Source organism: Tyto alba, unplaced genomic scaffold, assembly GCF_018691265.1.
Source record: "Tyto alba isolate M040663 unplaced genomic scaffold, T.alba_DEE_v4.0 Super-Scaffold_23, whole genome shotgun sequence".
In the NCBI taxonomy this organism is placed as follows: domain Eukaryota; kingdom Metazoa; phylum Chordata; class Aves; order Strigiformes; family Tytonidae; genus Tyto; species Tyto alba.
Genome location: NW_024881297.1, coordinates 22,097,390 through 22,111,288, shown reverse-complemented (window position 1 = coordinate 22,111,288; position 13,899 = coordinate 22,097,390). Strand labels below are relative to the sequence as shown.

The 13,899-nt window shown below is 42.1% G+C and overlaps 1 protein-coding gene across 27 annotated transcripts in view; it reads right to left on the bottom strand.

The window, feature by feature from the left end:
- Positions 1 to 13,899, bottom strand: part of ADGRL3 (adhesion G protein-coupled receptor L3) — a 520,467-nt gene that overhangs the window by 52,646 nt on the left and 453,922 nt on the right. For all 27 annotated transcript variants that reach the window (XM_042796493.1, XM_042796492.1, XM_042796511.1 and 24 more), the window contains 4 exons: positions 13,126 to 13,335; positions 12,400 to 12,620; positions 5,089 to 5,155; positions 3,577 to 3,668 (listed from right to left, as the gene is read on the bottom strand). In XM_042796493.1, coding sequence (XP_042652427.1) covers positions 3,577 to 3,668; positions 5,089 to 5,155; positions 12,400 to 12,620; positions 13,126 to 13,335 — 590 coding nt within the window. The remainder of the gene's footprint in view (positions 1 to 3,576; positions 3,669 to 5,088; positions 5,156 to 12,399; positions 12,621 to 13,125; positions 13,336 to 13,899) is intronic.

Below are 13,899 nucleotides of genomic sequence, written 5' to 3'. Positions count from 1 at the left end.
GTGATGTGGGCACAGCTACCAAAGACTAAACAATGCTCCTGAATGCCCATCTCTGCTCACCTATGTTTGCTGCCAAGCTGTGAAAAGATGAAAGAGCAATAGCCACAGTGGACCTTGAGCCCCCAGAAAAACAGCCATTGGTAAAGGCTGTGAGGGAAAATCCCCTCCCACCCTGCATTTGAGGAGGCGGGTGAACCCTTAAAATTTCTGTTGAAACATATTGAAGCGAGAAGTCCAACTGAACTTTTTTCAAAAGGTCCTAGGTAAAAGCATGCTACTCTTGGTGATGGTACCTGTTGTGAAATGGGAGCTAGTCTGCCCTCCTGGCATCGGTGGCAGTCACAGAAACTCTTGCAGCTCTGAACAACATATCCCACATACACGAGCTCGCATCTTCTCCTGACTACATGTCTCAAAAGTAGGACTAGAGCACAAACCTCACTGTCTCAGCAGGCACAACACACTGAATCATCTCAGTACCAACCTGCCATACAGGGAGGATGCTCTTGGCATGGGGGAAACTCTACTTCCCTCTTGGTAGTGATGGGCTGAGCTGGAAAAGTTAACATGGGTGAAAAATAAACCAGCTCTGTACTCATCAAATCTCTTGCTGGGTAACCCCTGGGTAACCGGTGGTCCACTGTAGGAATGACAGATTCTCTCATGCTGGCACAATAATACATGGACTGTTTCTGAAGGTTAAGGAAGTTTATTTTTACAACTTCGCACAGTGCCTACAAATCTTTCAGCCACACAGCATCTGGTTCAGGCACTGCCCTTTGAATGGCTTTTCTGTTGGTGCAGTAATTAAAGGTATCCCAGGTGACACCTGATACCTTATCAAGTTCATTAATTTAAGTGGAGTTATTTGGCTCTCTATTTTCTATACTTCATAATGTATTTCTAACCTTTAAAGTGACATAGGCAAGAACCAGATTGCAGGGGTGCTTATTAACAGCCTATTAAAATATTTTATAGCCTTTATTTTTACATTGCCATAGGGAATCAAGTATTTTGCTGTTGTTGAACAGGCTCAAGATTTATGTTGCGAGAGCTTCACCACAGCCTAACACTGAGCAGCGTTAGGAAATGAATTGAGAGAACAAACTCCCATTCAGCTCCCTGTGTGCCGTAAAGCTGTCACATACAGATGACAGCAAGGGGCCCTCAAATGCAGGCCCTCAATTTGGTTTTGTTTTTTAAATATAAACCGATAAGACAAGATGCAAGGCTCTGGGACCATGCTGAGAAACAGCAAAGGCAGAACATGTCTTAAGAAACAGGTCTGGGTGTCTTTTCACCAACCGTACAGACCCACGGAAGTAAGGTCTGAAAGGATCTTCTTGGTCACCTGTGCAATAATGCGATCTGTGGGTTTTTACTCTAGAGCTGCTGCACCACATCCACATTTTACAACTGAGTTAGAGCCCATGACTTTGGAAAAGGACCACTATCTTACCTAGAAGATGACTACGATTTTATCTAGAAGATGACTATGATCTTACCTAAAAGTTTCCAGAGATTTTAAACCCATCATGTCCTAGGAAAGCTCTCTCAAAGGTGAATTCACTTCTCTGTTAAAAATCTACACCTTCTAACTCAAGCATATCCAATATTGAGACAATACATGCCTCGGATTTAGAGACTTAACTCTGTCCTGGTTAGGTATTCAGAAATTACAATCAAGTCCCTTCTGAAATTCTTGTTTTGATAAACTTCCTAGGGTGAGCTTGGGGTCTTCCCAAGTTTATATCGTGTTTCTCTTACTTTTTCAAGCATAAGAAATAATTTGTAATGAAGCAACACGTTTGGAAGGGTATCAGCAACATACTTAAAAGTATTTTAATGGATTGTGTTTTCAAAACATTTTAATGAAATCAGATCAGGGATAGACGCTCAACTGCCAAAGAACCTATAAAGTATTTTACAATGACATTATAATTGACATAACTGGTTGTATAAATTCCTGGCATTTTAAACAAAGATACTAGTGATTAGTACAACTAAGATTATACAGTAGGCAATTATTATTTCTGATTTAATTATAAGGGCTTTGTTGTTTTTTTTCCCCCCAGTTTTTAATTTAAATGTCATACTGCAAAGCTTTCTAGACAGATTTTGTGTGGGTAACCTTAGAAAGACTGTTCTCAGTGAGCAATACGATAGCACTAACGCATGATGAGTAGTCTTATTAATAAGTGTTATTAAATGCACCATTCCTTTAACACCTCATCCAAGACCAAAGGAAAGACTATCATGCTGGGATAAGTCCTGGACATCTAGAAGAGACTGCTCTACCAATTTCATCTTATAGCTGAGTGATGGCAGGAGAAACAGAAGCACACTGCAGAGCAGCCTGCCTGCAACCTGGGCAGGGACAGACATGAATAATGAGTGCCCTGGGTCCCTGAGCTCACTGGGGGCTCATGCATTTGTACAGGCTCTGATCCCCTTTCTTCACAATCTTTGAAGCAGAAGCTGTGCCTGAGAAACTAAAACTTCACCCAAAGGACCATGCCAGGTCGTGTCATGCCAACAGAATTGCAAGCCTTGTCTGATGGGAAGGTTTAAGGAGGGGACTGACATAATTTAAACTACAGTTGCATTTGCAAGAGCAGCTCAGTGGTAAGAACAACCACCTTGCTGAGAACTGTCTTGCAACTGTGCAATTCAGTCATCTCCTAACGAGCTCCCCTAGTGCCTTTTCTTCCACTCCCGCCATGGAAGAGGGGAGAACCAACTTCCAGCTGTGTCTCACAACGCTCTCCTTTCCGGGGCAGGCAGTAAAGTGCTGACTCCCAACAGTTTCCTCCTCCTGAAGTTCATTAGATGGTTTTATTAATTAGCAGGCTCCCCATCTTATCATGAGCTGCACCTGAAATCCCACTCCTATTTTTGAAGTGAGTAATTAAAGCCAGAGGTACTTGAATAAACAGGCACTGACAGAGACTAATATACTATTAATACAATGAAGCAGCTTCCTAGACAGTAAGATGCCCAGGCTCAGATGTTAACTGAGTCCAAGGGCAAAACATGCCTTGGCTGGCAAGCACTCCCTCTGATGTGGACACCCCCAGGTAAAGCCCTGGTAACTTTGCTGAAACTAATCAGATTCTGGGGAGAATTTGGGTCATTAAATCTGTCAAGGGCCAAAACAAACAGAAAAGAAGTAAGGCTGCTGCCCTCAGAGCACAGAGAAACAGTAATGATCAACAATTTCAACACCTTCTCTGTAGAGACTGCAATAATTAGCTGGTAATTACTGGACACGGTTTTCTTTTAGGTAAAGGGACTAGAAGGTTACCTGCTTCAAGGACAGCAAATGCAACTTTGCTTCCTTCATGCATTGAAGGGAAAGTGCCGCCACTGGCAGCCAAATCCCAATGCAGTGGTCATCAGCTACTTGCTGGTACCTATCAGAAACCACTCTTCAGTGCCACAACCCAGCGTATTGCCCCTGGTTATCATTGCTGCCAGCAGAGTTGGTTCCCCTGTAAACTCCTCAGAGAGGAACACAGGCATAAACAGCAAAAGACAGAAACAAGAAGAGAGAAAGAAAAAAGCCCAACCACTTACTTGATATTGTCAAGACATCCAGATTCGGGTTTCAGTATGGCAGTATGATGAAACATTTTATAGAGAGCAATCCCAAGGAAAATGACATTAAGCTGTAATGGGGGGGGGGGGGGGCGGGAAGGAAAAAAAAAAGAGAGTTACGTGACATGGCACAACACGATGGGGAAAAAGTCATCTGCTTCTCTGTAACATAAATTGCTGTAGGAAATCAGCTCATGCTACAGTTTTTTAGCGACTGAATCACAGAAAATTTCCAAGCATTTTATAAGGAGAGCTGGTCTGTGGACTGCAGGACTGGTGATGCCACAGCGTTACCAAAGCCATGGCACTACATATGTTACTGATATGGGGTGAATTCCAACATCAGCTGTAGTGCTTCAAATGACATTATGGAAAATTAAGAGCATGTTCTGTAACAGGTCGTATGTGTCTGAGAGGTATACAGTCGTGAAAAATCATTCCAAGCATCTTGCTTAGCTGGCCCCATTGTAATGAAGCAAAAAAGCATCTTTTCCTATGAATATATCTTTTAAATGCATTGCAATGAGGGAGACAGACTGGGAAATCACAGCTGTTGAAGATGCTTAGCACAATGCAAATTTAAAAAAATAAAAAGGAAATATAGTTTGATTTGTTTTGTAAAAGATGTGATGGTGTTTCAATGCCTCATTGTTAACAAGGTTGTCAATTCCTGGAAAGGAGTTCCCCCCAAAAGCCCAGGCCAGGGTTTGAGACATAATCAAAAAAGGAAGATATCTTTCTTATGAATGAATTGCTTAAGGGGAAAAAAACCCAACAGTCATAGGTGGTGGTGCAGCCCCCTCCCGGCTGCTGAAACAGCCTCCAGTTGCAGGAGAAGCAGGAGAAGCGGGGACAATGTCTGCATTGAAGTGAGAGCGCCTGGTTTGCTGTGTTAGCCAAACTGTAGTCTATTCAAAACAAAGGATGGTTTATTTAAGCCATATTGTAGCGATTAAAGTATAAGAAAACTCCAGCTGTCTCTAGACTTGGGTTCTCTACCTTGTTGATGTGTTAGCTGATACTCTGGCAATGTGCTAAGGTGAAGTCACATGAGCTTCAACTTCTGCTAGGGAGGAAAAACCCCCATCAAACCTCTCTTCTAGTTTGGACTTTATTTCATTCCATCCCCCCCCCCCCTCCCCCCACAGATTTCCCCTTTTTTGCATGATTGATGCAAAGCTTTGCTCTGGAATTCAAAAGGAGGGGGGCAGTGAGGGGCATCAAAATAGAGTTTGGTACTTCTAAATGTCCAATGGTAGAAACCAAACTCTGCAAGCGCCTGCTCCGAAGATCCCTGGCCTGTTTTGAACAAGTATTTTGCAATGCCAAGAGTCTCTCATAATGAGGGTCTAATTGCTTGTGCCAGGTGGGGTCAAAGAAGAACATGCCTTTCTCAAATTAATCTGTGTAAATTAAAGATAAAGAGTAAAGGGACAGCAAAAGTTTTATTTCTTGACCTGCGAGATGGAGTAGTTAATTAGGAGTTCTTACCATAATTATCAAGGTCGCTGGTCCTATAAAGCTCCAAATGAAGTAGGTGTCAAGTCGGAGCCAACATCTGTAATGAAACACAGGGGAGAGAAGGCATTCAAGGACTGCACCCAGGACATACATCAAGAGTGAGCGAGTGACAGAGAAGAATGTGAGCTGCAAAACATGCCGGTGGGAGACAGGAAATATTACATTGCTTGTTCATTTAAATGCTGAATTATGTGCCCAATTTCTGACAGCGCTATTGATGGAGTAAGATAATTACCTCTGGAGGAATCAGGGAGAAAATGGCACAAGGCCTAGTTGCTAAGGCTTTCTGCGTCTGTTGGAAAAAACCCTTAAACTGTGGGGTTTTTTAAGAAACGGGTCTGATGAGCATCCATGGAGCTTATTCTGTGCTTTAAGCTCCTCTTGCCTCTCCGACTCTGATGCAATGCAAGCTGTCTGTCAGCTGTCACGCAAGATGACATTTCTCCAACAAGCAGATCAAAGCAAATTTGGTACAAATAGGAAGCACAATTTGGATAATAGAAGGCTGAGGTTTAATTAGGTTCAGTAACTTCCCCTTTAGAGCGTTTTATTTCCCTGAACCTCCGGAGTGTTTTGTTTCCACTAATGTTTCGAGAGTTGCATATGGTCTGTGCTATCACATGAAGTTGATTCATGGTTTAAAACTAAATTATTAATCGCTTAATTTCAACCGCATTTAATACTCCCCACTTTTTTTAAGGCCCCTGGGAAATTACATTTCCATTCCTAGTTCATTCCAGGCGACAGGAAGATAAAATGGAAGTGACTGGATACCAGACAGACGAGTATAAATTCCAAGAAAGTTTCTCATGATGTTTAAAATAATAATAATATCTTGTCGTGTTTGCAACACCGCAAATCACAGCTCCACTTATACACAGAGGACTAAGAAAGCATAAAACCATTCTACTAAATATCCGATGGAATTTCATATTTAAGCAAGCGACAGGAACTGTACATATGAATTTATCATGGTGGAAGAGATAGTAGTTCTCACAAATGACAGTTCTAGTGCACGTGCAGAATGTTTTTTCCCTTCCAATGGACTCTGCAATAGGCAGAAAGGTCTGTGACAGCAGCCCCACAGAGGAGATCAGCAGGAGCCATGTGCTGAGAGAATAAAACATGCCCTGAGCCTCTACGACTGGGAAAAGCCAAGATATGAATAAATTCAAAGATGTAGAGAAAGCTTCTCAATTTCCTCCTTGACCATATAAATTTAATGTCTCGTCAGTGTCGAAGATGTTTTGATATATATATATATATGGTTGTACTGCTATTTGTCACAAATTAAAATACTGTCACTTCTGTGACCATCTCTCCTGAACTGCCTCTGCAGCTGTTCATCCAGAATCTTCATGTGACAGCATCAAAATTTTAATGTGAGAGGCAAACAGAGATTTTCAGAGCGATTGCAGGGAAATCTTGCTTCCTCTGTGGCTGCTGAAGTTCAAGGTGATTTAGACGTGGCTGGTAACGGAACAACATGAGAGACTAGAACTATCTGAGTCTGGTTTCCTATAGGAAAGGGTTTATGTGATCTTGACATCTGTGTATCACCCATAATAACATCTGAAATGTCGCTGAATTGCAACTAGATTTGACAGAGGAATAGAGGTTTCAAGGATAATGAAGTCCCTGTAAAAAGATCTCTCCTCTATCCCTGAAAAAAAGATGTCTGCATAACAGCAGCTCACACATTACATGGCATTTATACCTGCCGCATCCCATAGTAAAAAAGTGTAACTAGTGCTTATGCCTCAGCTGCCACATATAAATCAGGGAATATGCAGCCCCACAACTTTTTTCTACTGATAATAAGAAAGATGGTGTGTGGGAGAGGACTGAGAGGGTTGTTTGTTTGGGTTTTTTAAATTCAAATATTTTTAACTTTTTTTGTCAGTTTAACATTCAGAACATTACCTAGCCCCTGCTGCACAGGAGTTGGGAGCACAGTGTATTTTAATTGCCAAGCAACTTGGTTTTCCTTCAGCACAGAGTGAGCTGGCTCTTGGAAAGCCCAGGGAAAAGGAAAGACATAAACCCTCTCTTTACTCCTTAAAGCATGATGGCCAGCCATATGGTCACATCTGATGCAGCTGTTTTTGAATGCATATAGATTGGAACACAGGGAAAAATCAGTGAAAGCTGAAATACAGCACAAGGGAGAAGACGTGCCGGGCTGAGTGAAGAAGCGTGAAGCAACTGGTTTCCTTTCCAGCCAGCCAAATGGATGAAATTTTCTACCCTGTTCCCGTAAAAAATCTGTCTCTTCGGTTGTGGAGCACAATTCAGTGACAAGAGATGGATGCTGTGGATGGGAAACAGCCGAGGAGCCAGGTCCTGCCCTCAAGATAAGCAGAAGACAGGCAAAAGCGTCCCCTTCCAACAAGAGACGGCTTCATCTAAGCAAGAGTACAGCTTGCGAAAACCAGAGAAGGCTTTTTCTTGCCTCTGCACGCGTTAAAGAACGTGATGTCATTTTTTATTTGTTTGGATAGAAAAAACAGCCTTTCTATTAAACTGTGTATGACACTCAGTCTTCGGTGACTAAACGGAAAGCTGCAGGACTGCCTCTAATCTGCAGAGGGACTTAAAGCCATTTTTTTTGTGGTCATCGGGAAGCGATGCAACTTTGAACCTTTTTAAGTCATACCTCATTAAAAATGCAAATTAAGACCCAAACATCAAAACACAGGCATCTTGCCAATTGCATTGAGGAGCTGTAAATTGCTAATCAGACAAGTACCACACTGAGCTTTTCTTCCCTTAAAAGACAAAAACCCACACGCACAATGAGCTGCATAAATGAGCTCCTCAAAACAAGGAAGCAATCAGGCAACTCACTTCCCAAAGTTGCTAATCTTGGGCTGCCGAGTTACTTCTGACCCCACATGCGCAGCTGCACTGTGAACATGGACTTGCTGCATTACAAGTTTAGACTTTGCTGCCATTAAGCAAACAAGCTACTTCAGGGCTCAGTACAAGGCAAAGCAGATTATCTGAAAATCTGCAGATGCAGGGAATGCTGCTCAAAAACCCACTGCTTCTTCCAAGAGTCACACCGACGTATTAGTGCTTGTAACAAGCTCTGCAGCACTGCTTTCCTTTAGTTTTTAATTTCCTCCTTTTCCACAGTGACAAGTCACTATATTCACCTCAAGCTTTTCCCAAGTAATACAGACTACAAAGATTTTACTCTATTTTCTGCATGAAGAGAAATCAAATACTAACCTATCCCTGGTGTGTATTAAATATAACTAATAAACAATCATTAGCTGCCACTGGACCATAAAATTTGAAGAGCCCTAAACATATCATGTTGTTCGTGGGAGCTCAGCGGTTTGTTTCATGTGGCTATATAGCCTCCTTGTCTGGGTGTGGTAATGGGCTATGTATGCACAAGACATGCCTTTCAAGGGTGCAATACAGGTTCTGCTTAACGCAGTCCAGTGTCCACATTGCTCATGCTTCCTCCTCTAAATACCAGGCACGAACGCTGAAAATAGAACAAGTTCAGTGGAGCCACCCAAGGCAGACTGTATTGTTAGAAGTTATTTTCCAAGCAACATTAACATGCAAAAAATGTCAGTGGCTGGCTGATGGACTTGGAGGCTGTGTACATACACCAGGCTTTCATTTTGCTTTCTGACAGCTGGATTGCTTACCATGTATAACCTTCTTTATAGAATAACAAAAAGGGGGGAGAGAGGGGAGAAACAATAGAGAGATTCCTGTCATGAAGAATTTGATCACCAGTGGATGAATATACCTACAAGTACGTTTTCTAAAATATAATGAACCACTCAAAGCATAGCCTCTTTCCTCTGAGATTTGCAAGAGGCACTGATATGAAACCCAGGATAGTATGGGAATATGGAATAGCTTCTTGCTGTTGATTTTTGGACGGCCTACTACTTGAGAGAGTCCTCTCAAAGGGAAGCTGCTAAAGTCTTAATTCATCTTTTACTGAATTTTAGACACAAGTTATTTTCAAACACTAATAGCAACTGCAGATGCTATGTTCCCTCTACATTTTGCAGCATTGCCTACCATGATGACATCAGATCTGGCCAGGAGATGGATGGATTTGGCTAACACACAGGACAAGGCAAATGATGTAACTTTTTAAAACTGCAATCCCAATATCTTTTTTTTTTGCAGCAAAACTTGAGATGTGACCATTTAAGACACAGCAGCTGAAAACCTGGCCGATAAGAAATAGTCACTTGAAAGTTTACTTGAGCATTGCCAGAATCACTTTGGAAATGTTGGGGGACCACATGGTCTGCAGTGGGGCTTCCTGCTTTTCACCTTTACTTTAGAAATTACAATCAGAACAAGGTGAGATGCAACATTTCTGAATTATTTTTGGGGAAGGGCCGAACACAGCTCAGCTTGCTCACATGAATAGTCCCTGCTGGCTTGAATGGGATGATCTTTTAATGGAACCACTACACTGCTGCTTGCTTCTAAAAGCAAATTAATCTCCTAATATGAGTGGTTTGAACTGCTCTTACACAAAATTGCTTCAGAAAATCACAAGCACCAAATGATGAGTAAAGAAACAGAGAAGAACTGCCTGTTCCTAGCTATGTAATCTGGGCATGTGTTACAGAAGGGTTGGATTTAGAAAGGAAAATGAAATCAAGAAAGCCTACTTTAGGTGTCTAAGCAAATCATTCTGAGATGTATGAATGGTGGCACCAAATGCCAGGCAAAAAACAAATAACACTAACAGCTCCATAAGTCCCGCTTAAACAAATGCAATAAATAATGGAGGGAGGCAAGTAATATATTTCAGAGGATGTTTTACAAAACCCGGCAAAACCAAGCAACTTCTTGCAATCAAATTATGTATGCCTGGCATATAGTTCACTACAAATTCTAATCAGTTCTACCCTTCTAATAACATTACACAGAAAAATACATCATCATCCATCAACCAGATGGAGCATGATAGTTATACAAAACATATTGTATGTCTTTTATTTTCCACTATGAGAATGTGATAAAATTGTGCACTCTGAAATTAGAGATTAAAAATAAATATTTTAGGCTCTGCAAATCTCTGTAAATATTTATTTGCAAAATATTATATATACATGTTTAATCATTAAAAGTACTACTTTATGCTGTGGGGAGAGAGATTTTACTGGCACAGACAGAGGACTGCTGCCTCCTCAACACAAAGATAGCAAAGTTTTGTTGTTTGCTTCCAGCGAATCTCAGCCAAACTTTCTGCCTGTACCTCCCACGCCATGGAAACATTTGGGCATCCAAGGCCTGTTGGGAAAAGACAGCATATCCCATGGAATATGTTTATTTTGCTGTGCTTCAGAAAGGTCCATACATTCATTTAACAGAAGTGGAAATGTTTCAGCAACGCAAAGCTGCCATGGTTATGGGAGCTGTGGTTAGGTGCCGTATGCTCCCAATCTCTACAGCCAGCATACTGTGTGCTGCCATCTCCCAGAACCTATTCTGGTACTCAGGTTGTCCCTACAGAGCATCATGAGGGACTTTGCAAAGATGAGGGTGGATGCAAATCAACTGCTGTCTCACGTTCAAAGCGATTCCCTGGGCTTGTGGATGTCCTTTTACTATGAGGGAATGAAGTAAGACGTTTTCAACACCCAACAGTTACACGGCACCGTAAGAGAATGCAGTTGGTGCTAGCTTTCATCACAAATTAACTGTAATTTTGGGTTTTCTTTGTAGGCAGCCCAAAACATTGACAGAGAAGGCAAAAGGATTGCTCTGGTGCTGCAAGCCCTGCGATGGTAACGTTGCAGAAGTCACAGGGTGAGCAGCATGGAAGGCAGCCACTAAAACACCAGACTGAGAACTGGACTGGTGGGGACACAGCTGCAGCGATGGCAGATGTGCTGGTGTATCTCAGCTGGCTTTCCAGGGAGATGGACTCGTGGGCCTTCAGCTGTAACATGTTTGAGGCTCAGCACGCCCCATGTAGGCCACTGTGGAGAGATATCTGCTCCACAGAAACACCATAGTAAGAATAAATTTATCTAAATGGACAAGGCTGATTGTTTCAATACCTGATTCAGTGGGGGCTTACATATTGCTTAAGAGGGGATGTGAACAGAAGAGTTCCCCAGAAACTGAAATCAGCTGTTGTGTTACTTCTTCTTTGCCCCCTTGGCCTGTCAAAGTTGGTCAAACTAATTTGCATAAATTGGTAGAGACCCTTGAAAACTTACTCCCTCCTACCTTTATCAGTGTGGGACATTTCCTTTCTAGAAAGTATGACATTTATACAAATTCAGATTGCTATTCTCCTACTCATGGGAGGAACACAATGCAAATATCCAGCTTGGATCCAAGCCTACCTGCTTGGTACAAGGATCACGAGCAGCTCCACTGCTCTACAGATTTGCTTCTGCAAGGAATCAGGATCATATATATCAATAAGCTTTCAGGCAAAAATTCTGAAGTTGAGTTTAACAGAGTATCAACTGCTGCCATGGCCTGACCTGGTCTATGCTAAAAAAGAGCTTTAAAAATGCCACCAGCTCATTGCTATGTATGCCTTCAGACTGAGTCCTTAACTCAATTAAAATGACAGGGGAAAAGCAGCCTGACAAGGGAAAGAAAAAAAAAAAAAAACATTAATAAAAACACATTGTTAGTGCTATTGTAACAAAGCTGGCAAAGAAAATCAAAGGCTCTAGCTCTATTTTCCCTTTGTTTTCCATTAGACCGTGTTGCATGACCATCTAAATTGTGCTTTGATACCAGCTTCAGCAACGTTAAGAACATTTAAGAATATTCATAATGATAAATGATGTGGCTGTTCTGATTTGCAAAGAGTCTAACGCACGCCACATTCACCACCTATCTTGACTGCAGGCTCTGTTAATTCAATAGAACAGTTAAAAAACAGGAAGAAGAAAGCAGCGTTTCATCATCCAAATGAGAAATACTCTTTGGTTAGAGAAGAAGGATGACCTTGCTGATACAGTACCTAACTGAGAAATCGGACAGCCACCTCTGCTGATGTTACTCAATGATGTGATAAAATTTTCCCCAACTGACTTCCCCAAGAAAATACCTTTGCAAATCATTTCATAGTGGGGAATTTGTCCTGTAACATCATAGACTGTGTTGGAGACACAGAGATAAGGCAAGGTATGTCTCCTGCCTGAGCTTTCCCTGCACAAGCCTCCTTTGCTTGCCAGGTCTCTGGGCTCTTCACTTCCCTTTGTTGTCTACACTCGCATCCCTCCTGACCAGGTCCAAGCAGAGTCAAGCCTCACTCACACTTTGTCCGTGCCGTAGCTCCTGTAATCCACCGCTGCTGATACGGCCACAATCAGCGCTGGCATGCCATAGCCGACCAAATAGAAGTACTTCCTCCTGGAGTGCTCGCTCTCAAACACCTCCACCAGCATGATGTAGAGCTGCACCCCCTCCAGGAACATCCAGGTGAAAGCTGCCAGGAAGAAGAAGTGTAGCAGGGCAGCAAAGACGGCACAGGCAATCTGCGTGTGGATTGAAAAGAGCAAGGGAAGAAGTTTATACTGTGCTGAATTAATGTAACAGTCAGGATTACTCTTAATGGGACATTTAATAAGAATGAGGGAGTTCTTCCCTTCTCCAAAGGAAGAATTTTTTTTTTTTCACTTTGAAAATATGCGTGTACTATTTTAAAATAGACATATCTCTGCATATATGAATTATATTAAAAGATAAAAAGGTAGGTATATACACAATCTGACATATAAAGATGTACACAGTATAAGCATATTTTTACAACCTGCTTGTTAAACACACACACGCATTATTTGAAAACAACACACATAAAGCCTCTGAAATCACAGCAGGCATCAGCATTTGGCTCCCAGTTAACGACCAGGGGCCCAGCCCTGTGAGGACTCATGCATGGAATTAAGGCACTGCTGGAATATATCTCACTGCATGTTCAAACATACCACATGCACTGAGATGGGAGCCTGTGGTGGGAGCAGAAAGTGCTTTGCCTCTTACCGGCTGGTCAGTCCGGTTGATGCCAATGAGGAAGAGGAGTTCTGCCACGAAGAGGCTGATGCACAAGTTCTTGTGAATTGTGTTGCGGTCGCTCTGCAGCCCACGGAAGAAGCAGAAGGTGAAGATGCAGATCAGGAGGCAGACCAGTGAGAGCAGGATGCCAACCCACGTGATAAAGTCCAGGAGCAGGTCATGGACTGCATCGCTGTGCTGGAGATTAAAAAAAAAAAAAAGGTCACATGCTGCATGACTTCTAATCCATCCCAGGCACAGAGTGAGGTTGCCTTTCTGAAATATTTGTATTCATTCACCAAACTGTGATGCAAGGGACCAGTAGCAAAAAGACTAAATGGACCTAGACTTGAATTCTGCATCAAGGAAGCTGCAACCTGAGACACAGTCTCCAAAGCGTCTGGCAAGCTGCAGGTGCCCTGAACAGACTCAGACCCCAAAATATCCTATAAACAATGATGCTGTTGAAAATACTGAGATGTCATAGCTAGTCTTGCACACAGCTCCAATTTTGCACGCAACAAAGGAATGGACACGCAGTATAAAGAACCATTGAACACTGTGATTCAAGTATAAAAATATTTCATGCTAACAACATTGTGGAGATTAGAACCACAAGTCCATTGCAACCGTTTACCAACAGTGAAAAAAGACTCTCTTTAAACATTCACAGAGATATATGAGCTTGGAGGCTTTGGACAGAAAGATATTGTTTAAATGTCTTCATTTTTTTTTCCACTGGGGAAGGAGAAAGAAAGTTGA